At 40.1% G+C, this 25,484-nt stretch overlaps 1 protein-coding gene across 7 annotated transcripts in view; it reads left to right on the top strand.

Moving 5' to 3' along the window:
* Positions 1-25,484, top strand: part of LOC122884637 (cilia- and flagella-associated protein 46) — a 66,189-nt gene that overhangs the window by 25,109 nt on the left and 15,596 nt on the right. For 6 of the 7 annotated variants that reach the window (XR_006379934.1, XR_006379935.1, XM_044214791.1 and 3 more), the window contains 23 exons: positions 649-830; positions 3,277-3,408; positions 3,542-3,704; positions 4,946-5,018; positions 7,036-7,171; positions 7,275-7,458; positions 7,934-8,087; positions 8,725-8,948; positions 9,080-9,202; positions 9,651-9,812; positions 10,288-10,436; positions 11,223-11,321; positions 11,401-11,461; positions 12,994-13,146; positions 13,469-13,669; positions 13,767-13,873; positions 14,174-14,356; positions 15,523-15,661; positions 17,025-17,222; positions 19,144-19,332; positions 20,561-20,677; positions 22,419-22,604; positions 22,957-23,130. Coding sequence is in view for 5 of the 7 variants with exons in the window: in XM_044214791.1 (XP_044070726.1) it covers positions 649-830; positions 3,277-3,408; positions 3,542-3,704; positions 4,946-5,018; positions 7,036-7,171; positions 7,275-7,458; positions 7,934-8,087; positions 8,725-8,948; positions 9,080-9,202; positions 9,651-9,812; positions 10,288-10,436; positions 11,223-11,321; positions 11,401-11,461; positions 12,994-13,146; positions 13,469-13,669; positions 13,767-13,873; positions 14,174-14,356; positions 15,523-15,661; positions 17,025-17,222; positions 19,144-19,332; positions 20,561-20,677; positions 22,419-22,604; positions 22,957-23,130 (3,489 nt within the window). In the remaining 2 variants the exon portion in view is untranslated. The remainder of the gene's footprint in view (positions 1-648; positions 831-3,276; positions 3,409-3,541; positions 3,705-4,945; positions 5,019-7,035; positions 7,172-7,274; positions 7,459-7,933; positions 8,088-8,724; positions 8,949-9,079; positions 9,203-9,650; positions 9,813-10,287; positions 10,437-11,222; positions 11,322-11,400; positions 11,462-12,993; positions 13,147-13,468; positions 13,670-13,766; positions 13,874-14,173; positions 14,357-15,522; positions 15,662-17,024; positions 17,223-19,143; positions 19,333-20,560; positions 20,678-22,418; positions 22,605-22,956; positions 23,131-25,484) is intronic. The other variant, XM_044214789.1, reaches the window with a different exon arrangement.

The following is a 25,484-nucleotide window of genomic DNA, read 5'->3' as shown; positions in this document are numbered from 1 at the left end:
CTATATCTTCTGTCTCTCATTCGCCCATCTCTCTTCGGCTCTCTTCTCCTCCTTCCTTTCTTCCCATTTTCATTCACTCCTTCCTCTCCTACATTCTCTGCTCATCCTCTCCTCTTAAAATTCTATTTTTTTTCCATTTGTCCATCACTCCCTACCTTCTTTCCCTAATTTTCCCTTTTTCTTTTCAACTTCTCCTTAATCCTCCTTCCTTCCTTCCTTCCTTCATCATTTTCTGTGTTCCTCCATTCACTCTCCTCATTCCTTTGCTACCTTCCTCTCATCCCTGATTACCTCTACATCCCTGTTTACCTCCTAATTTACACCTTTACTCCATGCTGTTCCTTTTTCCTATGCTTGCCTTTACTTTTTTTACTCTACCCTTTTGCTCACCTCCCTCTGTCTTTTCTGTCGCCAATCCTTTCTTCATTTCTGTCCCTTCCTTTTCTTCTCTTGTGTCTTCCATCACCTTCTTTGCCTTTCTGGCTTTCACTCACTCCTTGCATTACTTAATCTCCCCCCCTCTACATTTTCCCTCCCTGCTTTTCTCACCCTCCCTCTTCTTGTCTTTTCTCTCACTCCCTCCTCCCCTCTTTTCCCACACCACTTCCATTTTCCTTCCCCCCCCCTCTTCTCCCTCCTCACTGAAAGCTGGTGAGCATGGCATCTGAATGCAGCTGGACTGACGCCGTGGTGGAGTTGCAGGTGTGGTGCCAGCTGGCTGCCTTCTGCCATTATGCCAAGGACCACAGCTTGGTGTTGTGCTGCACCAAGAGAGCTCTGCAGCTGGAAGAAGCAGCAGCAAAGAGCCTCAACAACATGCCCTGTGTTTTGTAAGTGGAGTTAGCTGATTACAGTGTATTTAAACAATAAGAGAATTTTATAAATTATAAATAATATAGATCTGTAATTTCTTCTCTAATTCTTAAAAATGGGCAAGAAAAACTGCACTTGAAATTAATGTGTGTGCTTTGTTATGGAATGCACTATAGGTAGATGTTAGGAGTGGTTGAGATTTTTCCCTCCAAAGCTGTCTGAGGGGCAGGTGACATCTTGTGCATATTCAAGAGTATTGCAGTTGATACTGTTGGGAATCTGGTAGGGCAGGTTTGGTTATTAGCAAATATCAGATATGTATTAATATCAATACAATTATTAATAAGGATTCATAATTACAGGGCACCACCCTGGGATCAGGGCCAGATAACCAAACAGTGAATATAGTCTCAAAAAGGGCTTGTCCACTTAGATTAATTATAACTAATAATAATAATAATAACTGTAAAGGTGGACAGTGACGGATGAATCCGAGCACTGACTGTCACAACCAACTGTTATTACAACACATACACAAATAACCACAGACAGCTGCTCTTAAGAAGGTACAAAAGAGTTTATTTAACTTAGCACTGATCAATAATCAATAAACTTCAGCCAATAAACCTCTTTTATCTACTCTAAATACAATAAAAAGCATACAATAATCAGCAAGCATGTGATGCAGGCATGTGTGTGTGTGTGTGTGTGAGAGAGAATGGGGGGGGGGTGCGACCATGTAGGTGGCTCGTCACGCGTGTAGGTTGGTGGAAGAGAGAGAGGAACAAAAAGGCAAACAAAGCAAGACAGGGAGGATCCGAAATGCCAGGTCAAGACACAATAATTGTCCCTTTATCACACAGGAACCCGGCAGCGAATTTGTATTCGGCAACCATGTTACTGGACATTTAACTGACAAAGTACCGCTATTAGCTTTAGAAAACACAGTAGCAACAGGACGCAGCGGTCCGTTATTTCCCACAGCAAAGCAAAATCACACAACAATGAGGCTCAGGTTACAGTAACACAGTTATAAACCTCTCTCTGCCCAGATCGCGTTCAGTCCATTTGGGTTATCCGGCGTCTTCTTCTCAGGCTTGGATTATGACTGGTGGCTGGCATACCGCTGTGTCTGCAGGTTAAACAGCAAAGCTGGTCCTTGGGTGTCAGCGAAGGAAAACAGCAGAGTGGACTTAGTGGAAAGAGAGCGGGGCACAGTTGTTATCCTTCTCTTTCGCGAAGAAAACTGTTAAATCTGTGTCTTCCATCTGCAAGTATATGACATCGTGTATAACGATCTCCTTCAGGATCCAAAAATGTGTTCAGCAAACACAAAAACAGTCTGATTCTCGTCCAGCGAGTTAAGACCTTCACCTAGGGAAATTAAAGTTCAACGTTGATTAAAGCAGATCGCCTCCTATAGCAACTTGCGTCGCAGTGGAATGACAATGGCGAAACTGACACGCTGGATTTTTTAGGCTTGGTGACGTCATGGCTGCGTCACAGGAGTCTCCTGTGGTCTGGTAGGCAAAAAAAGGATTTGGTTAAAAAAACTCAATCTCACACTCGAGATTGAGGGGTTTTGGCGTTGTTTCTTTGTTCAGCCTTTTATTTCTACATGTAAGCCTCTTTGTTAAGGCTTTGTTTCATACATGTAGGCCGCTCCTTTGTTCCCCATGTGAGCGCTCGGCTTTTAACAGACAAGTTCATATCAGACCCGTTTTAGCCTCTCATCATTGGTTACCAGTTAGTTTTAGAATTGATTTTAATATTTTACTGATCACCTTTAAAGCACTTCATGGTTCAGCTCCTAGCTACATTGCTGAATTGCTGCTCCCCTATGAGCCAGGGCTCAGCCTCAGATCCTCGGGCAGGTTCTGCTGGCTGTTCCTGAGTCCCGGCTCAAGACTTAAAGTGACTGGGCTTTTGCAGTCAAGGGGCCCTCGGCTCTGGAACTCCCTGCCCGAGGATCTGAGGCTGCTGAATCAGTGACATCTTTTAAATCACTTCTCAAAACGTAACTTTTCTAAAAAGCCTTTTATTAATTCTAGAACTCTGTTTTAATGCATATATTGTATATATATTGAATCAGTTTTATTATTATTAGTCAATTATCTTTATTGTTGGGGGGTTTATTCTTCTTTTATTTCACTGTATTGCTGTATTATTTTAATTGCCTGATTTTATTTGCCTCAGTCCTGAAATGTTTTAATCCTGATTCAATCATGTAAAGCACTTTGTAACTTTGTTTTTGAAAAGTACTGTAAATATAACGATTATTATTATTATGTGGTGAGGTCCAAACAATACAAATGAACAAGCATTGCTTTCCAATTTTGCATGAAGTTGCGAAGTTTGAATTAAGCTGCAAAGTTTCAGATTTGTTAGGGTATGTCAGTTTTACATTTTGGTTGATTGATCGATTGACTTTGATTGACAGCAAATGAATTTCCTCATCCCTAGGTATGGCCTGACTGCGGTGAATGAGATGCTGAGCAGTGCCTCTTGTTTGAGGGGTTTGAGTTTAGTCCATGAGTCCAATGGAGATCTGCACACTTACAGAGAGGCTATGAAGGTGCTCCTGTCCAGTGTCAGGTGCTGCTTATGTATTGACGAATGGGGCCTTTGGCAGCCACAAACTAGTTTCTAAAAATATTCTCTTAATCTGGTCTCTCTACATTTTTTATTTCTTACCTTATATGTGCTTGTTATGTTCTCTTGTCCATAGCTATGCTGAGGCTGAGAATCCAGCATTGTGTGTCGCAGCTGCCAGGCATTACTGGAATGCTTGTCTACCCTTGACACAGACTCCTGAGGAAAGATGGCAGCTCCAAAAGCCTCTGGAGAAGATCCTGATTGCTCTGGCTCATACCAACATGAAACATGTAAATGTATGGGCCTTTCTTAAGCCATATTCACACAGTCACTTTAATCCATATAAATTCTGTCAATTTTTTATGTTGGTGTCATGTGTACAGGAGCCAGAGTAGATTTTGGGTGGGCTGAGAACAAGGCAGGTAGGAACCTTCCAGAGACGAGGTGGACCTGAACACAGGAAGGCAGCGAGTTACACTTGAGTCAAAACACACAAAGCAAGGAACACAAAGCAAAATACTTGACGTGAGCCTTTCCATTACCACAAAAGTAAGATGACAGTTTGGCAATGATTGGAGTGAAGAACTGGGGTATAAGTACTGCAACGTCTTGATTGTGGATGGGCTTCAGGTGTGTGGCAGGTAGAGCAGGAGAGTCAGGTGATAGGAGGAACTGGGGTAGCCACGCCCAGACAGACAGACATACATACACACAGAGACAGATAACAGAGACAGAGGAGACTGGCAGGATCATGACACAACAAGGGAAATCACAGAAACACAGAGTCCGCTCCACTGTTAAGGGAAATGTTCCAGCCCCAGCATCAGACAAGTCTTTACCATATTTTTTTTCATGCCAACTGCTGACAGAACAAAAGTTCAGCCAAACTGACAACAACATGAACAGTAAGTGAGCAAAACAAGAACTGAATGACAGCCAGAACTGTCCATTCATGTCCTGTTTTTCTCGTTTCCTACTTTGTCCTATTTGTTATTTAATTTTTTTGACAACTTTAAAAAAAATAAGTTTTATGAGTTTTTACAGTTCTTAAACATGCTCTTTTATCTTTAATTGATGATAAAGTTGATGAAACATTTTCTTAAGGTTGCTACAGGGCAGTTGATGGGTGTGGGTGTGCTCAAATATGAGAAAACATCTCCCCAGCACTGCCTGTGGACAGCAATCCAGTCGTTCAACTGCAAAATAACTTAAAATCCATAATTAAAGGCAGCTCATGTGAGAATTCAGAATGTTGTTCATCTGTGGTGTTCTTTCCAACTTGACACTGTTCTTCAGCAGTGCTGCAACTCAATAAGCAGGGAAAAAAGCGTAATCTATCGTATTTTTTCTGTATGGCATGCCAAAGTGTGAACTTCAAAAACAACTACAATACCTCATCTGAATAACTGAACCCAGTAGTGTTGCAGGCTTTGGATGTGGAAGGGGATTTACAGATAAGGGGGCAGGATCATATACAGACATTCTCCTATAACCCTTGTAGCGACTGAATTATGAATCCTTTCCCTTTCTATTTCAGAAACAGGGCAACATGAAACACTTGCTGACCTTGACAGCACTGCCTCTTGGGAGTTCAAAACATGAAGCAACAGGTAAAAGGAAGTGGTTCAACTGTAAAATTTCTTTTTGAATTTTTGGAGGTTGTACCCCTTGCAGATGGCCTCATGTTTGGTCTTGCTGTTATGAATCTGATTGGTTTCCTCTGTACCTCTATACTGTAAATAATGGGTAACAGCTTTATTGTCAAGTAGGTTTACACATACAAGGAATTTGCTTTGGCATTTTGGTGCATAACAATAAACATAGTAGAAATAAAAAGAAAGATAAAGCAAGTACAGCAGGTCAAGAATCATAAATATAAAATATAAAATTGACAATAAGATATTAAAGAATATTAAAAAATAGAAGAAAATAATAAAGAATATGTACAATATGATGATATGTTGTTTAAATTACAGTTTGTGCAATGTGCAAAACATTTACATGGACATGTGCAAAAGTTTACACGGTATTGCTGTACTAAAACGGGGGGCTGCCACTGTCCTTGACTCCACAGTGTCGACAGGGGAGTCACACAGGGGGGCGGGTGGGGCTGGGTTCTTCCTGTAATACACAACCATCTCCACTGTCTTAAGAGTGTTGAGCTCCAAGTTGTTCTGACTGCACCAGGTCACCAGGTCGTCAATCTCCCACCTCATCAGCGATGAGCCAAATGAGGGTGGTGTCATCTGCAAACTTCAGGAGCTTGACGGACTGGTGACTGGAGGTGCAGCTGTTGGTGTACAGGGAGAAGAGCAGAGGGGAAAGGACGCAGCCTTGGGGGGATCTGGTGCTGATGGTCCGGGAGTCAGAGACATGTTTCCCCAGCCTCACGTTCTGCCTGCTGTAGGACTGGAAGTCTGTGATTCACCTGCAGGTGGAGTCAGGCACACTCAGCTGGGAGAGACTGTCCTGCAGCAGAGCCGGGGTGATGGTGTTGAAGGCAGAGCTGAAATCCACAAACAGGATCCTGGCGTAGGTTCTTGAGGAGTCCAGTTGTTGGAGGATGAAGTGGTGGGCCAGGTTTACTGCATCGTCTACAGTAGGCAAACTGCAGTGGGTCCAGGAGTGGGTCTGTGATGGCTTTGAGGTGGGACAACACAAGGCGCTCAAAAAACTTCATTACCACAGAGGTCAGGGCGATGGGTCTGTAGTCATTAAGTCCTGTGGTCCTTGGTTTTTTGGGGACGGGGATGATAGTGGAGGATTTGAAGCAGGCTGGCATGTGGCATATCTCCAGTGAGATGTTGAAGATGTCTTTTAACACCGGAGACTGAGCTGATCAGCGCAGTGCTTCATGGTGGATGGAGAGACAGATTCTGGCCTGGCTGCTTTGCGGGGTTTCAGCCTCCTGAACAGTCTGTTGATGTCCCTAAGTGATTGTTGCAGTAGGGGAGGGGGGAGCTTCAGAGGTGGGCAGTTGTGGAGAGGCCCAGGCCCCTGCTGAAGTCGGGGAGGTTGAGCTGGTGGGCTGGAGCTGGTGGATGGAGTCATGGGGGATGGTGTCAGGACTGTCCCATTGTCTCTCAAAGTGACAGTAGAACTCATTAATTTCTGTGGCCAGGTGTAAGGCGTAGTTGGTGATCTGTCTGAGCCCCCCTCACGACAGAAGCAGAGTCGTTGGCTGAGAACTGGTGTTGCAGTCTCTCTGAGTACAGTCATTTAGCTTCTCTCACCGCCTTGCTAAACTTTCTGTATTTGGGGAGTTCATGGCTGAGATTTCCCTTGTTAAAGTCACCGAGGACAATAACTAAGGTGTCCGAGTTTGTCCACTCCACACACAGTATCTGGTCGGCGAGCATGCGCTGTGTGTCCTGCATGTTGGCCTGCGGTGGAATGTAAACACCAACCAGAATGAATGAAAGAGACAAAAAGTGTTATTTATTACAGGATAAACACGTACGTTTTGGAGACTCTGACATTTGCACTTGGATGGTCTATTTGGACAGCTGAATTTCTAAGTTCTACATTGATAATTACATTATGAACACACATTTGCTTAAATTGGATTACAGATCAATCATCTAAATATGCATTTCTGTGTATCTCTGTATGTGCCTCTGTGAGTAGGTGAAGAGGACCTAACACTGAGAGCAGCCATTTACAGTTTGTTGCTCCACATCCACATTGATAAGAGAGATTGGAAAAGTGCTCTGCAGCTGCTGGACCAAGCTATTAGAGACATGCCTCGCACCAGACACCGGCTGTGAGTAAAAAGAATAACACAGTGTGGACTGGGGGAAAGTATGAAAAGAACTGGAAAGGTAGACAGGAACATAAAATATATCTTATTGTCTGTGTTTTACCAGACCTCTGCTGAAACACAGAATACTGGTAAAAGCACGGCTGGAGGAAAGTGTACTGACGGACATGCAGAAGTTACAAGACGAAGGAGAGCAATGCTGTTCATTTATGTGGCACCGGGTGGCACTGTGTGCTGGCAAGATAACCCAACAGCTCACCTGCTACCAGAAATCCATCACCTCTCTGTTGGTAATACATCTGTTCTGGCACCATTTTTACATCATTACCCAAACCTGATACAGCAGCAGAGTCATGCAGATAGATCATGTTGGAATCTGTCATATTAGAAAATTCTTGTCATAAAGTTCATCATTTTATTTCCTGTGTAGTCTTTTTGCATTGAGCAAAGGCAATATTTCTGAAGTCTCTACCACCATCATGTGGAGCCAGCATGTCATTACAACTGTGTTTACAGGTTCATGGCCTTTAACACAGGAGGACAGTCTCTCAGTCGGGGTTAGGTTAAGTTTAGGGTAAGAGTTAGGCTTACGATGAATGAAATCTGTTACACCGTCCAAAGGTGTCACTTCACCCCTAGTACCAGGCCACATAAAAGACTATTTCCTGTCAACTATCATACAGGGAAAGGCAAAATGGGAAAAAAAAGCATCTTTAAAAATATGTTTTGATTGACTGTTGTGTTTGTGATGCCCTTTGTGAACAGAGTGTAGAGAGTCACTGGCAGAAGGTCAGCCTTCTGCTAGAGTTTGGAGAGTGGCTGTACTGTCACAACTTCCCCAAAACTGATGCCCAACACCAGGTTCAGTGGGCCATAGACATCCTTCTACACTTGGAAACTGAACAGGCAGGAGGAGCAGGTAGAACTCATTGACTCATCTTGTTCATTGTATCATGACACAACTGTGTGAATGACTAGCTAGTTTTGTTAATTATGCTACTGCGCACTACTGTGCACAATCTAGAGGAAAAGGGAAGAGATTTTGAGAACTTCCCTCAAGGTACACATGTGTGGCATGAAACGCCAGGGGTTCGTTGCCATATGTCAGTTTGTGTGTGTGGTTGCACATGAAAACACCTGTGTACTTTTATTTTAGGGAATCCCTAAAATAAAAAAATGTTTCACACTGTTAGTCTAAGGGGAATAACATCTGCTCTGTCTGATCCAGAAAAGGGCCATGCCACAGCTTTTTGATAGGTGCATCAGCAATGGAATTCAGTGTTTGTACTTTGATTTCAGTTGTTGTTGTTATAAAATCAAGTAAAGAGTGTTCAGAGGAAAAGGAACTAGAGACACAGATTTTTCAAGATCCCATGTGGGTACCCACTGAGAATGACATTGCACCATTTTAAAGACTGCTGTGTCTTTTTAGTCTTACAGAGATATGTGCCTCTGTATTTGCAATTGTTAAAAGTTACAGATTATTGTACATATCTGTCTTGTTTCCTGTTAAATTCTTTGTCACAATAAATGTTATATGTATATCTTTACTCTAGAGGACGAGTCCAGAAAGAGGGATTTGAGCTCCATGAAATGCGAGTCCCGAGTAGGAGTCCAAGGCTTGTTATTCACACAAAGTTTGTCTAATCTGAAAGAGGTACGGCGCCTTGACAGCTTGGTACGAGCACACACTCTGCTTGCTCTTATGGCAGACAAGACTTCACCTGAGCACCAGCTTAACCTGCTCCGAGCCTACACCTTTGTACTTCGAATATGGCAGGTACTGCATCTTTGCTACAACATTGTTCTATCACTCAACTTTGACAATGTGGATGAATTTGTTCTTCAAATGCAAATTATATTTGAGTTGAGAATGGAACAAGCATCTATGTGCGTTGTTTGTCACTCCAGGTGTCCGTGGCAGTGGGTTGTGAGATTTCCAATGAGATGGCAAAGAGTCAGCCACCACAGCCTCCTCCCTCTGCTGGATCCAAAAAAGGCAAAGACCAGGGCAAAGACAAAAAAATGAAAGAAGTAAGTCCTATAGTTCAAATTTGATTTAGTATTTTGTTGATTTACACAGTTTTCAGTAGAGTATGTAACATATAATACTAGGTCTTTACTTTTGAAGAATAACAGTTACTTGACTTATTTGTCAATAACTAGCAGCCATTGTCCACCCTCTCCGTCTGTATGAATAAAAGAAACAATGCTTTGAAATGCTGTCTTTTTTTATTGTGATGTTATGTAATAATGAGTTTGTCATTTTATTTATTATAAAAATTAAGCTAGCAAGTTTCATATTACCATGTGGTACCTGAAGTAACAACAGTGAAAATGTGCATATTATTTACAGAAATTATTTGGAGCAGTAAAAGTATTCTTGACAAGTATTTACTGAATGAATTCATTCATTTTAAATGTTGACTGCACTCTAGTAATAACAACAAACTATAATTCTGTGTCTAATCTGTTTGACCAGCCTCCCCCTGCAGAAGAGAGACCTAAACCTCTTGTCTTGGATCAGGCACTTCCTTCTACCCCGAAGGACTGGGCTTGCTACGTCTGTCCTAACCAGGCCAGGCAGATCTTCGGAACCAACAGTAACCCCCACTGTATCAATACACACAGCATTACAAAGCAGGCAAGATTACATACCTATCCTTCATATTTCTCTCCGTGCCATAACCAGTACCGTCTATGGTACTGTCTCTGATTTGAGTCTTGTTTTCAACATAGCAGGGATGGTATGGCTGTACAGGATCAAAGGCTCAGCTGCCCAAAGCATTGACTTGGTAACAATGTCGCTCTAAGAAGCTGTCATTTGTTGGTCAAGAGGAAGGGAATTTATTGATCTGTGTGGGTCCAATTAAGATGTTGGATGAAGTTAAAACCTCAGTATTCTGAATTAAATATATGTAATTCATTTATGGATCTACCACAAGAATGGGATGGAAGTATGTGATGAGATTGGATTTAATTAATTAGGAAATTGAGCAAACAGGTGGCATCATGGGCCATTTCCTATTCTGATAAAAGACTGGATAGTATTAATGTAAGGTACCCCCATGGAAATCTGATTTTTATTTCATGTTTTCCCTATGTTTGTTTGGCTGTAGACACAAAGCCTGTTTTATCTCAACCTGCTGGAAAAAGAGCTTCACTCACTCTCACTCAACCACCTGACGCTGCCCATAATCCATCTAGCTGAGACCATTGCTCATGACCTTTTGGATAGGAGGAGCCTCTCTGACCTCTACCGACTTAGGTAAAAACACTGATAAATTAAAGGGGAAATCCACAGATTTTACACATCAAAGTCTGTTTACAGGTCTTGGGGAGTAGTACTGCATATGAGAGAAATGTTGTATACCGTAAAACTTCAATTAGCAGCCCAGGCTTTTATTTGCTCAGCAAAGATGGGAAATACGGTAAATAATCAAGGAATGGACTTTATGACCTCTTCAAAGGTAGGGAATCACCACTTTTTCTTCTTTTTTTTTGTCTTTCTGTAAAATGAACAGAATGATTGAATTGTAGAGAATCTAACCGATCTACCGATGTGTAGCATGTCCATATTGACAAAAGTTTAATATTTGTATGCACAATCTAAGCAGCTTAGAACCAGCTCAAGCAGGCGATCCTGATGGGCTTTAAGAGGTTTTATACATCCAAAGAACTTCAATAAAAAACAGACCCAGCGTCTAATTGAGACCTGCATTTATTTGTCAAAACGTGTAGCCACACCTAGCCAGTAAAAGGGACTTGACATTTAATTAGGGCTCGGCCTTTAATTGAAGTTTTACGGTAAATCCTTATGTGGCTCCAGAGGGAACTGTGCAAAATCTGTTTAATGTACTCAAGTCACTTGGTGGGTGTGGAGTTAGAGAGGTGAGCTTACCAGACCTATGTAGCCCACTCCTCATCTCTGCTTGAGGCTAGCGGCTCCAGGCTGCTTTAGCCGCTACTAACATAACACACCCAAATCTCCAACGGAAAATTTTATGTAATGATTTTGTATGTTTTTCTTGTTGCTCTTTTTTCACCTAATTAGAATTGTGAGGACCTGTTGTGAGCTGGGTTTGGAGACGCATTCACCATATCAGGAGAAGCTCCTGAATCTGAGTAGAATCCAAGAACAAGAACAGATGGGGTATTTTAACTCAGCTATAAAGATTTAATGTTTGTACTTTTTGCTTTAATGACCTATGATATGATGTTCATGATTGCAGGTGCCACAAAGCAATTGCTTTTTCACAGGAGAGGAGAGGCCTTTACAAAGCTTACATTCAGGTCAGTCTGCTTTTCACAAAATAAATATATCTATATTTTAAATTCTGCATCAAATGCTCCACATTCATCTGGGTTTACAAGTTAAAGAAATGACCATTTAGATGTTTTAGTAGGCGCCCACAAGTGACCTATATTGGGTGAAGGAAATTTACTTTATGCTGTAATTAGTACTTTTATAATAACACCGAGCGATGGGCGATTAATATATGAGGTTTACTTGTCTCATAAACCTGGAATGTGAGATGATGATCATTTTTTATGTCTTTGACTGACTCAAAGATCAAGGTCACTGTGACCTAAAAATGACCTTGACAAACACGTTTTTGGCCATAATTCAAGAATTAATGTGGTAATTATGACAGAATTTCACACAGATGTTTAATTGGATTGACAAAGGTCAATTCAACATAATGTCCTGGAAAAAGATTTTTTTTGGCCATTATTCAACACCATAACTCAGGAACAGAAGGGGAGATTGTGACCACACTTCACAGTTGATCGGACACTGAATCGGTGACGCTTTTGACTCACAGGTCAAAGGTAATTTTTTAAGTTCAAGTTTGTTTAATTGTCATTTCTACATACAGAGTATACAGGAACGAAATGCCATTTCATTGTGACCCCAAAATAGATTTTTAGCCATACCTTAAGAGAGAAGAATGAATTGGGCGATTCCAGATTTCACACACATGTTGACTGGGATGACACAATGAGTAAACAATAACTAGCACAGTACAGTCTTTCCTCCATCTCGTCCATTCTGCCTTTCACTGCCTCATTCTGAATTTCGAGCGTCATCATCGGAATCACGTTACTGCAAACAACATATTGGAGCGCATCTAGCTAATTGCGATCCTGTGAGTGAGTTTCACCTACAGCTCATACATAGGCTTCACATCTAAAAATGCCAGGAGAAAATAAAAGCACCACATTTTGTGTAGCTATACCCTATAAGAATCCATCTTTACTTAGTAATCAAGTACATGTGTACCTGTTTAGCCAATACATCTATGATAATGCTTCATTAATCAGTTCAACATTGTATATTCACTGGAATCATACATATGTATCATCAATATAGTGATTATATGAGTCTGGACAGACATGGATGTAAACTGCAACTTGACTGGTTGGCGGAGGCATACAACCGCGGAGCTGTAATTCAAATTTTATGATGATTATTTATGGTTAGGACTTTTCTTGTCCTTCTCCGTGTACAGTACTCTAGCCTGTTAATGGAGTGAATTTCATATTAAAATCTACAGGGCTCATTCCATAGACTTTAACCCTATAGAATCCTAGCAGGGCACAAAAGGAAGGTTTTTTTTCTGTTGCACAGTTTTTCACATGGTGGTGTTTGTTAGTGTTTTTGCACTTATGTATGTGGCTTTCTCCTGGATGGTGTGTATGCATCCAGAATGTCTTGCATCCAACCTGTTAACAAGTTGACAGCTTTGAAAGTCATCATCCGTTTACAGTTTGAGTCAATTTAGAAAAAAAGTGAATTGTCTTATATCTTGGTGATTTTTCAGAAGGTTCAGGTGGATGAAAAGGCTGGGTCTGGGCGACAGAATATGGATGTGTGTGCTCAGGACATTTGGCTGGACAAAGCTGAGGTTTGCCTCAGCATGGGGCTCTATCAACCAGCCAGGCAGCTCCTGGCAGAGGCCCACTTGGTGGCTATGGTGAGTTGAAACAGAAGAAGACCACAGTGTCAGACTCTGACAGTAAAATAGAATCTGACCAATCAGTCTTGCTCACATTGAGTTTTCAAAAACAACATTGTTTTACCATCTTGGCATACCAGATTAAACCATTATATACATCTGCAATGCTGACAAATATTATATATAGTTTTGTGAAAGAAAATGTTAACCTACAATTTATTGTTGACACTAATACACTTACTATTGGCCAATAATTTATGCCCACTAAAATATTAGAAATATTTACTGCAATGGTCTACTAATTTTAACTAACTTTCTTTTTCAAATTGTCTCTGTTAAGGAGCTTGGAGACCAGAAAGCAATGGCAAGAAGTTTGCTCAGTCTGGCCATTCTGGCTTGTGAAGAGCAGAACTATGCCCAGGCTCTGATCCTGCTGGTCAAAGCCCAAGCCATGGGTGGGGATGAGGAGTTCTGGTACCAGCTCACACTCACCAAGGTCAGAGCTGTGGTAGGCCAGAGAGACCAAGATGCACACACCAAGGTATAGAATCACTGCCTTCTAACAACCATCTGGAGTACAATTACCTTATTTTTGTTGTGAATACTTTTCCCCATCATGCCTCATCCTTCTTTCACAGGTTGATCAGATTATTAAACAAGGCTGTGGGGCTCTGAAGCTGGTTCTAGAGCAGCGGGTAAACCGAGTCCCACAACTCACATTCTTGATCACTTCATTAGAGATGAGGTAACCCCAATCTTTTGTGGTCAAACCTGCTAAATGTGTAATTTTTTCTGGTTAAGATGACCGTCAGTGGTGTGTTGTCTTTGATTAAGATTTCTGTTATTTTGAAGGCGCACTGTCCAGTTTGGGTAAAAAGAATGTACACATTAAACAAATTGTCTTGATGCTAAATGTTGTGGCCCTGATGGTAATTTGCAACACGCTTAGTAAATATCCACCCTTGAGTCTTAATGTATCATGAATAGACTTAAACATGCATTCAAGTAATCCTGATCTAATGGAATATGTTGTTTTGTGTTCCAGAGGTGCCATTGAATGTATAGGTGCCCTTGGTGGTGGTGAACCTGGAGAGACGCTCAGCCCTGAGGTTGTCCAGAAGCTGATGGCCGCATGTGATACACTCAAAGAGTGTGCCAGTGGTTTCATTAAACTCAGCTACAGAGAACAAGCAGCAGAGGCACACGTAGAGTACGCACATGGTCTGAGGTTAGTCAGTCAGAAGTTACTCCAGACCTGAATGTTAGTGTAAATGCAAATGGAATATTCTTTAAACCACACTATATGCCGTATGCAAATACAATTTTTAGTCTACTTGTGTGCATGTAGATGGGTTTTGACAGTTAAATCTTGAATGTCAGCACATAAAAGTTAAACTTTAGAATTATTTCATACTACTATTACACCTACCTACCAGACTCACACACAATGGGTCTCATGCAAATTTTTGTTATTCATATCCTGAACCTCTCTTACTTTTTCAAGTGTTCCAAGTTGGATTCACCAAACTCTCTAAACTGGAGAAACTTGTCATAAATCACTTGTTTCAGCCTGATGATGCCACTTGTTCATGAGGAGGTGCACATTCGTGAGATTTGACCATTAGCATAATTGACACTACTAAAATTGCCATACAAGGCTGAATAAAATGTTACCAAAGAGTTAAAAGAAGATTTTCACACTGTCCTGCTGTCAGAAATCAGCCAACAAAAAGATAACAACTTTAGCAGAGTCAGTAGTCGTAATAGGGGACCCAAAACAATTGGAAAACATTTAGAATACAGACATCAGCAAGTTAGATGCTTAAAAAAAACTCTTTCTAAAGCAAAGTTGTCAATGACTAATATGAGGTGATCAGGGGGATCTGACAGTCATGGAGCTATTTTATACGAGAGAATATTATAACCTACAGTAGGTGATGTTACACTGCCGGTGCAACAGAAGATGACCTGCATAAAAACCCTGAGGCAGCTGTCTGAGTAGAAGAATTTTCCAACAGTAATAAAATCATAAAATCTAAAAACAGTCTAAAACAATCTAAAAACAGAATGTAAATTTTTACATTAAGTTTGTCTTAATTATATGTTTTATTTTAGTTAATTTATTTATCATATTTAATTCATTCAGATTCAGGCAATATGATTTCAGGTCAAATTAGTGTTTTTTCCCCTGTGTAGAAATGCAGACCATCTGCATGCATCTACAACACTCGTACTTGCCAAATAAGAACAAATCTGGTCGTAGTAGTAGTTCTTGCATGTGGCCCGATGTACTCTCACATGCTTTATGTGACTCAGGAACATCTGTTGTCTCACTCACACAACCATACTTTCTTTTATCTGTCTTTGACCACCCTTAACAATATTGCTCTAAAGAATCCTAGCCAACCATACTACTCATACAGAGGACAAACGGCGCTTCCTGCTCGACGGCGTCTCCCAAATGCAGCTAGCTGTTACAGAACAGGAACATGTGGTGCTGAATGCTCAGAGGCTGCTCCCCTCACAGGAGGAGGTAAATAAAGTGCATGCATGTTCCTTGAAAATCCATCTTTCATTGTGATGATGCCCTCTCAAAAACCTTGGGAGGCATTTCATCCCTCACATTCTGAGAAACATTCTATCTTCTATTATCCACACTTTTAACCAGCCACAGCCACTCTAATTAACTTTCTTTTGAGGATACTGATCAGCAGAGAACATGGCATAAATTGAACACCAGAAATGACTTACTGGACAGAGGAGAAGGCATTACTCATTTTAAAACTCGCTTTGAACAACTGTGGAAGTACATTGCTTGGCTGTTATACTCTAGCCCAGAAGCAGAGTTCTGGCTAAAATTGTTGGCCCATTAAGGACATGTGCAGATGGCAAAATGATCCTATTTAGAGTATCCAAGCATGTTGTTCAGCGTTGAGAGAAGAAAGTATTTTCCTGTGAAAAGCCCTGTTTATGGCTAAATAACAGAGAGGCTTTGTTTGTTTTGTCCGCATGTTCATTTCCTAAAGAGTCTAATTGACAGAATCACAATTAAGCTGCTGCATGAGGTTATTAAGGTCCTGTAGTGCCACTGTCATATTCTGGGATTCTTGGCTGTGTGATATCCTAGCTAAATATGCATGTGTGTATTGCTGTTTGTATCTCAGACCACAGTTTAACAATGTTCTGACACAAACAGATAAAACCTCCATTACTTTTACTTGTCAACAGCAGATGGAGCAGATGGGTATTATAATCATATCTTATTCAGACACTATACAAGCTCTCATACAGATGAGGTTATCTGCGGGCTTCAGTGCCAGAGATGGACTGGCATAACAATGGCTGCAGAATATTGATTGAAAAACTCTCCCACCTGGTGCAAATTCTTGTTGTATGGAGTTTTTGATTAAATCTTCTATGGATGAGTCAGCCACTGGAGGCTGCATTGTAGCAGTTTGCTTTCAGCAGATGGTGCTGCTGCCCTAGTAAATTTTGACATCCAACCTGCATTGGAAACAAGGGACAACAGCTGTTATCACTGAAATCGTGCTCATTTATTCATCTTCATGAGCTGGGCTATCTTTTATTCCATATTCAATTCGATCTTCTTCAAATGAGTGGTTTTCAGTCTCATTCAGACCATTGCCCAAGTTTCTCATTTACCATGTCTCACAATATCTGATCACACATCTAGCCTAAGTTGCTATTTGTCTGTGAACTCATCATCACATCCCACTCCTGAATCCTATCCGGCCTCTTTATCATTTACACATGCCTTATACATACTGATGTGTATACTGTAGATGTGTGTTTTCCTTTATGATCTACTGCATGTGTGTCCTTATAATTTTGAGTTCATGTTCTCATTTTTACGCTGGTGCTTTCATCCTTGCCAGAGTCATGGACTGTCACTGGGAGCCATGCGGAGGCTACTGCGCCTGCGACTGGCCCTGGCAGAATTTTGTCTGGCCATGCTGGAGGAGCACTGTGCTGAGAAGAAGTGCCAAGCTCTGGCCCAGGAGAGGAAGACCTCTGCTGAGATAGCACTGGAGGAGTTTACACACTGCACACCTGAGCCCAACTCTATAGAACAGGTTAGACAGTGCACAAGTACCTCTAACCTGGGTCGAATGTGAAACCTTATACCTATTTCGATGTAATCAAACTAAAAACACTTTAAAGGGAGAGTTCACCCCAAAATCAAAAATACATATTTTTCCTCTTACCTGCAGTGCTATTTATCCATCTAGATTGTTTTGGTGTGAGTTGCCGAGTTTTGGAGATATCGGCCGTAGAGATGTCTGCCTTTTTTGAATATATGGCACTCGGCTTGTGGTGCTCAAAGCACCAAAAAAATACATTTGAAACAGAACACTGAACAGCAATGTCAACTTCCAGAAATCATGACCCGGTTATTTAAGATAATCCACAGACCTTGTTGTGAGCAGTTTCATGTAGGAACTATTGCTAGAAAGAAAATAGTCACTACATGAAACTGCACACAACAAATCTATTAGGTGATACATTTCTTCATTACAATGACCAATTAAAGTCAACACAAATGGATGAATTTTTTTTTGTACTCGATGAATATAATAAATATAAATATACACCTGCAATATCAGTCTGAACGACAAAGCCCGGGTGGAACAGATAGAAACATTCCATCGCATGTAACTCAGATTTGCCCTGTGCCTAAATTATTTCAAGTTTCAGGTAGAGTCTTGAGGACAAAAACTCCTTAGGGCACAGGAAGTGACAAATTTACATTTCAAAAAATACAAAATATTACTCTAAACAAGTCAACAAGTGAAAGTTCAATTTTGAGTCTGACATGCTATGTAGATCAGATGAGTGTGCAGGTTAGTTGTGTATCATTGCCACTCGGGGACACTAACATGCAAAGTAACACCAGGCAATTTTGTACTTTATTGGACTCTTGAGAGCAAATCTAGCCAACAATTTACAGCGATTGTTTAACTTCTCTGTTAGCTCTGAGGGCGTTCCCCCTCACCACCTCCACTCTTTATTTCTTGAAATTGAAAATGCTTTATTGGCTTTGAAAGAGGATGCCAGGACAGGCATGTATTATTATCACTGTTACAATCAAACAAGTGTAGCAGCGAGCTGCACTTGTTTGATTGTGATTATGATTGTGTGATTATAGCATTCCAAGTTGGCTTCCCACCAATGTTTTTGACACCACTGCCCAGGATTGAACCTGTTCTGAGAGTGTTTTGCCTTCATTTAGAATATTTATGTAGGATTTCTTACTAGAATGCTTGGTTTAGGAGAGCAGTAGAGTAAGTTTTGTGCATAAGATGTTTGAAAAGTTGCCAAGGTTCATGGGATAATGTGATTTTCAAACAAAAATAAGGATTTGATTTCCAGAATCGCAATACGTACCAATTAGACTACCGTACCCTAAAACTCCAGTCACATGACAGTTACGATACATAAGACTTTCATCCATTCTGAATGGGCTAATTGCCATTCAATACATGTAGCGATTGCATCACTGAGAACTCTAAGTTGGAAATTGCTCATGTAATATTAATACTTTAGATTAGGAGGCTTGCAGGGCTGTGAGCATGAGCAAGTACAGTCATCCAGCAGCCCTTATATTGGTCTTTATGAGTGGTATAATCATATAGACCTGACAAGTATATTTCCATTTCTTATTGCTTTCTCATTGTCTCTTACTTTCTTCTTCCTCCCCCTCATCTTCATAGCACAGGGATCTGTCTTCATAACACAGGGTATTTGTTGTGATAAATTTAAAACTAGAGCACTTACTTCATGTTTTCTCCACAGACACCACTCCTCCCTCCCATCTTACAATGCTGCTTACAATGCTGCTTCTGAACAGCTTTTATAACAGCTTTTCCTAGTGAAAAAGAAAAAAAACATAGGTTTGTGTATCCAAATACTCGTTTGTCAGATGATAGTACAAGTAAGTACATTGCTTGTGATCCATCTCCTCATTTGACCTTAACTTCCTTGTGTCTTGGCCAGGAATGGGTGCATATTGGCAGTACCTTGGGACAGGTGGCTCTGGGCCAGCTGGCTGCAGTCAGTTCTCACTCCCTGGATAACATGGAAAACAGAGCCTGTTGCCTGAGTCTGATGGGAAAGTACTTCAGATTGCTGGCTGTGCAGGAGGACCCCATATATCTGTGTGCTCTCTGGGACAGACACAAACAGGTAGACAACACAAATGTTCATATATAAATTTACACAATATGCTCATGTAGACATGTCTGGTACATAGAGGGTTCTCACGGTCACTGTATTCCAGATGGGAAACTGTGGAATTTGTTGCATTATTTAGAGAATCACAGGAGAATATCAGGAAATGTATTGAATATATTAGAAATGGAAACACAAAACAATTTATTAATATCACCAGCTTCATACCTTTGAAATACAAAATCCCTTTGATCAGAAGTCCGGGGCCAAATAACTCAGTAACACCAACATGGACTGTTATCCTAAAATATGGATACAACTACCATTTCATGGAAAATTTGGAGAAAAACAAATTTCATAACAATATGGGACTGCAAGAAGATGTTATATTTCACTAAAGATCCTACCCCTAAAATATTTAAAAGTTAGATTGTTTATCACTTCAAATGTCCTAGTTGTACTGCTGATTATATAAGCAGTACAAACTGAATGCTGCTTAAGTTCCAGAGTAAGTGAACACTCAAGATGACCCAACAGTGCTGTGAATGAATATTTACCATCATGTAATGAATTCATTCCGTGACTGACTGACTTTATTACTATTACTTTACTATTATGAAACTTCTTGTTGAATCAGATTTGATACCTGGAACAAAGCTGAAGACAACTCATGAAAAAGACATTCGTCAAAGAACAAAATACACAAAAATAATAAACCAAAATAAATACTGAGACGTTTTAACTCTTAAAAGGGGCACTCCACCAATTGTACACGTGAAGTTCAGTTTACTCGTCATGATGAGTACTACTCAGCCTGTGAAAACAGTTGTATAATGTCTTTTGTGGCCCTGGAGGGAGCTTTCTAGTCTGAGTATTTTGAAATAAGTCTGTATATGCCTTCAGAAATGTTGTGACCACAAAAACAACATACCAGAAATAAATCACAAAAGTTTTTAACATGCTCTTACTTAATTATGGGAAGTCATATAAATCTTTGGGGATTTTACTTGCGGGCCTGTTTGGGAATTGTGATGCAGATGCACACACATACAGTACACACCAGTGGACACATAACCTGGAAAAAGTTGCTACACAGGGTGAAAAGCTTATGGGGATTAGAGAGATGGATGTCCGCTTAGATAATTTAAGACAGAAAAGCTTAGGTCTTCATGGTTTGTGATCACGAGGGGATTTTATACTAATCACGGTCATTTTTCTGTGATCTTGAACTAACTTTTTTCAGAAGGAGCCGGGGTCTGACTCTAAAGGTGTTCCCGTGGAGGAGGAGAATTCAGACAAAGAGAAAGAATCAAGCAGAAGACAGCCAAGGGTGACCTCTGCCAAAACTGTTGAGCTGCAGGTACATACCTCCTGACAAGTGACCCCATCACTTCTCACTCATCTCTAATCTAAGGTCTTTATACAGAGGTTCACCTCACATCTCAAATCCCCGGAGATAAATCTCTGGGCACTCTGCATAGTTCTCATATTGAAAGTCAGAGCAGAGAGATCTACTGTCCACATCAAACTTGGTGCAGAATAAAGTAGGGGCAATGTATTATTTATGTGGCAACATTTTAGAATATTAAGTAAGATTCAGTTGGTAATGTTGTATGGTTTAGTTTTGACTGGGGTGACTGCATTGACATGGACTGTAACGAAACAAAATGTATTATTCCTAATATCTAGATGCCATTTGAATCATATCAAAAGAAGATAAATGCCTTCACAGACAGCTTTATCAGTTCATTTATTGTGCTTTTGTCATTGGGGGACTTAAAAGTATTGTTGCCAGACAAAATTACCTTTTAAATAGAATATAACTTCCTAGCCTTATGTGTGAAACATTCTGTCCCTTTTAAACTATTTTGAAATAACTTACCTACAAATTTAAAAACAAAGTACTTAATAAGACATGGCTGGAATGAACACCTGGCTGAACTGCACATTGATGCAAGAGAGGTCTTTATGCTGTGGGTACAGGCTGGAAAAGTTAGGCATGTGCCTCTGTTTGACCTTAAACATGCCAATACAACATTTGAATGTCCTATCAGTTTCACTGGAAAAAAATAGAACCATGGAAATAGGTTAGAAGTATGAATAACAGTGACATCCCAGTTGAACATGCTTTTAAGCTATAGTAGAAAAATGACAGTGACTATGACTTTAATTGTATGCATAGAAAAAAGTTCAGTCTTCATGTTGATTTGACTGAGCAAGATACTGAGGCCTAATGAAGTTACTGAAGCTATAGGAAAGCTATAATGTTGAGTGTACTCCCAATATGGTGCTGACATTGACATAAAACAGTAATGTAAAGATAGCTACATTTAAAAATTACAGGAAAAAGGTCTTTCTGGAGTTTGACCTAAAGGACAGGTTCACATTTTTCAAGTCTGTCTTAAAACAATACTGACATGCCCATATGTACATATCAAGTTTAAGTAATTGGCTGCTGTAATTGTTCCTCTTGCCCACACTGGATGTGAAGAGGTCCCTTCCTGACGTAACCAAGTGGAAGAGATGGGAAACAAAACCCACACTTCTCACTGTGTGCATTCTAAAGTTCAATTGAAGCTAACATGAGGCTTCAGCAGTTAGACAAATTAAGTGGAGTTCCTCCACATTTACAGTCTTTTTAGTCGCCAGTTCACCAAAGCAACACTGTCCAGGCAAACAGATATTGAGGATTTTGTACTAAAAAGCCAGCAGTAAGTCTCAGCTGAACTTTGGAATGTATTTTTGCAGGAAAAGAGGACTGTGGATTTTGTCCGCAATCACTTACATTGGAGACAAGTTAGGAAAGAATCTCTGAACAGCCAGTATAGTGAGGATGAATAGATAGATATGTAGATATGAGCATGTGAATAATGTTTTAAGATATAATTGAAAATATGTAAACCTATCCTTTGAGTAGAAAGAAGTTAGATGCAATATATATGCGAGAATTTTACAGGTGACTTATGACGATAACCTAGAATGATAGAGATACACTGTGCAGTGTATGATGATTGATTATGCAGACTTACTTGCATTGACTTTTATAGTGTACAGAGATGTTAATCTGCCTGCATTTTGTGTGTGTGTGTCTGTGTATTTAGCAACGCAGGAGGCATAGAGCCCAGCAGCTGTTGGCACAGGCCAGTAAGGCACTGGCTGAGGCCATCAGCCTGTGTCTCCAACACAAGCTGCCCGCCTCCATCCTGGCTGATGCCTCTCTCAACATGTTGGAGTGTCATGGCCAGTCTGACCCTGCAGTGGCAGGTCAATACCTTGCCCTATTTCAGGTATTGTGCATCAAATCATATGTGCATTTTTTGCTACACTGCCTGAGTGTGTAGGCATTGTTTTGAGTATGCAGTGTTTGTATATGTATAGAAATGATTAATCATCAGGTTTCACTTTCAGTCTCATCACTATAGAAAGTTCCGCATATAATACATTGTATGAAACAGGGGTCCATATGCTGCCACTGAGCACACCATGCAGATGTTTCTATGCACAACACAGTCCCTTTCTTTGTGTCTGTGCCCACACATCATCTTCGCTTACGTAATGGTATTCTTCAGGATATCATCACCTACTATAATTCCTGCTATTACCTACAGCTCCGTCATCCATCTTCTGTTTTATTCCCAGAGCTGCTGCACTATTGCTACGATGGCTGAGGTCCTAAGTTCTGCCTGTGCAGGCACCAGTGTGTCGCAGCTCTCTGCTCTGCTCAGCCTTCACAGGAAACTGCTGCTCTCTCAGGAGGAGAGGCCCAGCAGCATGCTGAAGGGAGTGGAGAACTCCCTCAACAGCATCTCCAAGGTACCAGGTCATCAACCCCCCTCCCCCACTCATAATTTATGAATGCTGTCATACCCAGCTTGGTAAATTCCCTTGATGGGGGACACATTATAATTAGGATTCCAAAATCACACAGAGTAGTGGAACTGCAAACACACTTCTTAAAAGTTTTCATGTCACACCAACATGTACAGTAGCTGTATGTGCAACAACTGCAGCCTTGTGAACATCAAGAAGCCTAGTACATCAAGTAGTATTGCCATTAAAAATAAAATGAATAGTTGCCTAATAATTGTCCTTGGAAGTGTAACTGGTTATCTGCTGTAATATATGATGGTGATTATAGTCCTCAGTTTAACTCAAGGCAGGTTAAGTGACTCGTTTAAATATGTTATTAACAGAAACAATTGTGTCTTCAGAAGCTATTAAAATTGGAAAAAAGTGCTCTGTATTATCGACATGACAAAGTAAAAATCAATTGTGATTTTATCTGATAACATCAGAATCACAATCAGAATAAATCAGGGGAAACTCTTTCTTCACAGCTGCTCACTGTCACGTCAGTGCACACTTGAGAATACAAGGAATAGAAGTACTAAGCAAATCAAAATATAATACACTATAATACAGGTAAGATAAATTAAGTACAAAGTGGATATAAAGTATAAAAGCTAAAATAAGTGTAAGTACCAAAGTGGATTTAGAGGTAATAGTGCAATAATGAGTACTGTCAAGTTAAGTGTAGCTTATTAAGATGATTATGAGACGGTGGATATTGCACAGCAGTAATAGAAGTATGAATAAATATCAACTGAAAACAGAGTATATTGCACCGGAGTATTAAACTGAGAATATTGCACAATTATTTCAAGTATTACAGTGATGTTAATGGTCCAATGTCCAGTTTAGTGACTTAACATATAAATGTATAACAAGTATAACATATATTATATAACATATAAACATATAACATATAAACATATAAATATGGATATGACTAAAATTTTATGTGACGTTTTCTGACAAATTATAAGTAGTTTTGTAATTCTAAAACGAGGATTTGGACCTCTTCTAATCAGTAATAATTAATAATTAAGGTAATGAATAGATCATTTACCATTGTTGTTGTTTTAATGCATTGCAATTGTTGATCCTTTTTCGAAATCAAGGACATAGTTTTGATTTTAACTTTGGTAGCGACATTTTTGACGGCTAATATGCACAGTTGCGTATGTGTGCACTTGCTCATTAACTGTTGTTCTCTTTCATATACCCAGATGTGTGCACCCATATTCCCACACAAATAGCTTGACTCTGCAAAATGTAACTTCATTCAGTATGTATTTACTTATATAACTTATATAAACATTTAGATATGATAGATTTTCACAATAAATGTTACAAGAAAATAAATGGATAATAACTTTAATGGAAAATCTGTTACTCTGCTTTAACCAACTATCTGCTGTAAACCGTCTTCAAACCTGAGATTCAGTGACTCTGTCAAGGCAAGTCAAGTCAATTTTATTTATATAGTCGAATATCACAAATCACAAATTTGCCTCAAGGGGCTTTACAATCTGTACAGCATACAACACCCTCTGTCCTAGACCCTCGATTCGGATAAGGAAAAACTAAAAAAAACCCTTTTAACAGGGAAAAATTTTAAGAAACCTCAGGAAGAGCAACAGAGGAGTTGTCCCTTTCCCAGGACGGACAGACATGCAATAGATGTCCTTTCAGTTTGTTGATTTGGGCGACACAACTCAAAGTTTCCTGTAACTAATAAGATGGTGCTTCATGACAAAACTACAGCAATGCTCAATCATTAACCTACAGTATATTAAAACCATCTCAAAAACTTCACCTTATATTTATTTTTAATCAGCTCTTGAACTTACAGCCAGACATTTGTGACACTAGAGCTCACCTGAGAGCCTACAGCTCAGCTGTCTGTGTCTCCTGTTGGTCAGGCTGCTGCTGCCAGGATTTTACTGATAAAATAATACCTGACATTCACAAACAAACTAATCAGTTGGACAAGCTGTGGCTATTTCTTCCTATATATAATGTCAATAATAAAATGACACACAACACTGGACCCTCTACATAGACCTTACCAGTAACACTCTGTGGAGTTTAAATGACAAGATCTTTTGAGATCTGTAAAAAATATTGGTGGCATAATTCAGCAGCACCTTGACATTGGTAGGGACATGTCCACCGTCCATACCCAAATCTATGCCTATGTTCAGAACCCTTTTAAATTGAAACACAAAGAAATACTCCTCTGTTCCTCTTCACATACAGTACTGTATCTCTTGTGGTAGCTTTCTTGTGCAACAGGCTTTTTCATGTTCTAAAATCAAACTTTT

Source organism: Siniperca chuatsi, linkage group LG11, assembly GCF_020085105.1.
Source record: "Siniperca chuatsi isolate FFG_IHB_CAS linkage group LG11, ASM2008510v1, whole genome shotgun sequence".
In the NCBI taxonomy this organism is placed as follows: domain Eukaryota; kingdom Metazoa; phylum Chordata; class Actinopteri; order Centrarchiformes; family Sinipercidae; genus Siniperca; species Siniperca chuatsi.
This window is presented reverse-complemented; position numbering and strand designations above follow the sequence as displayed.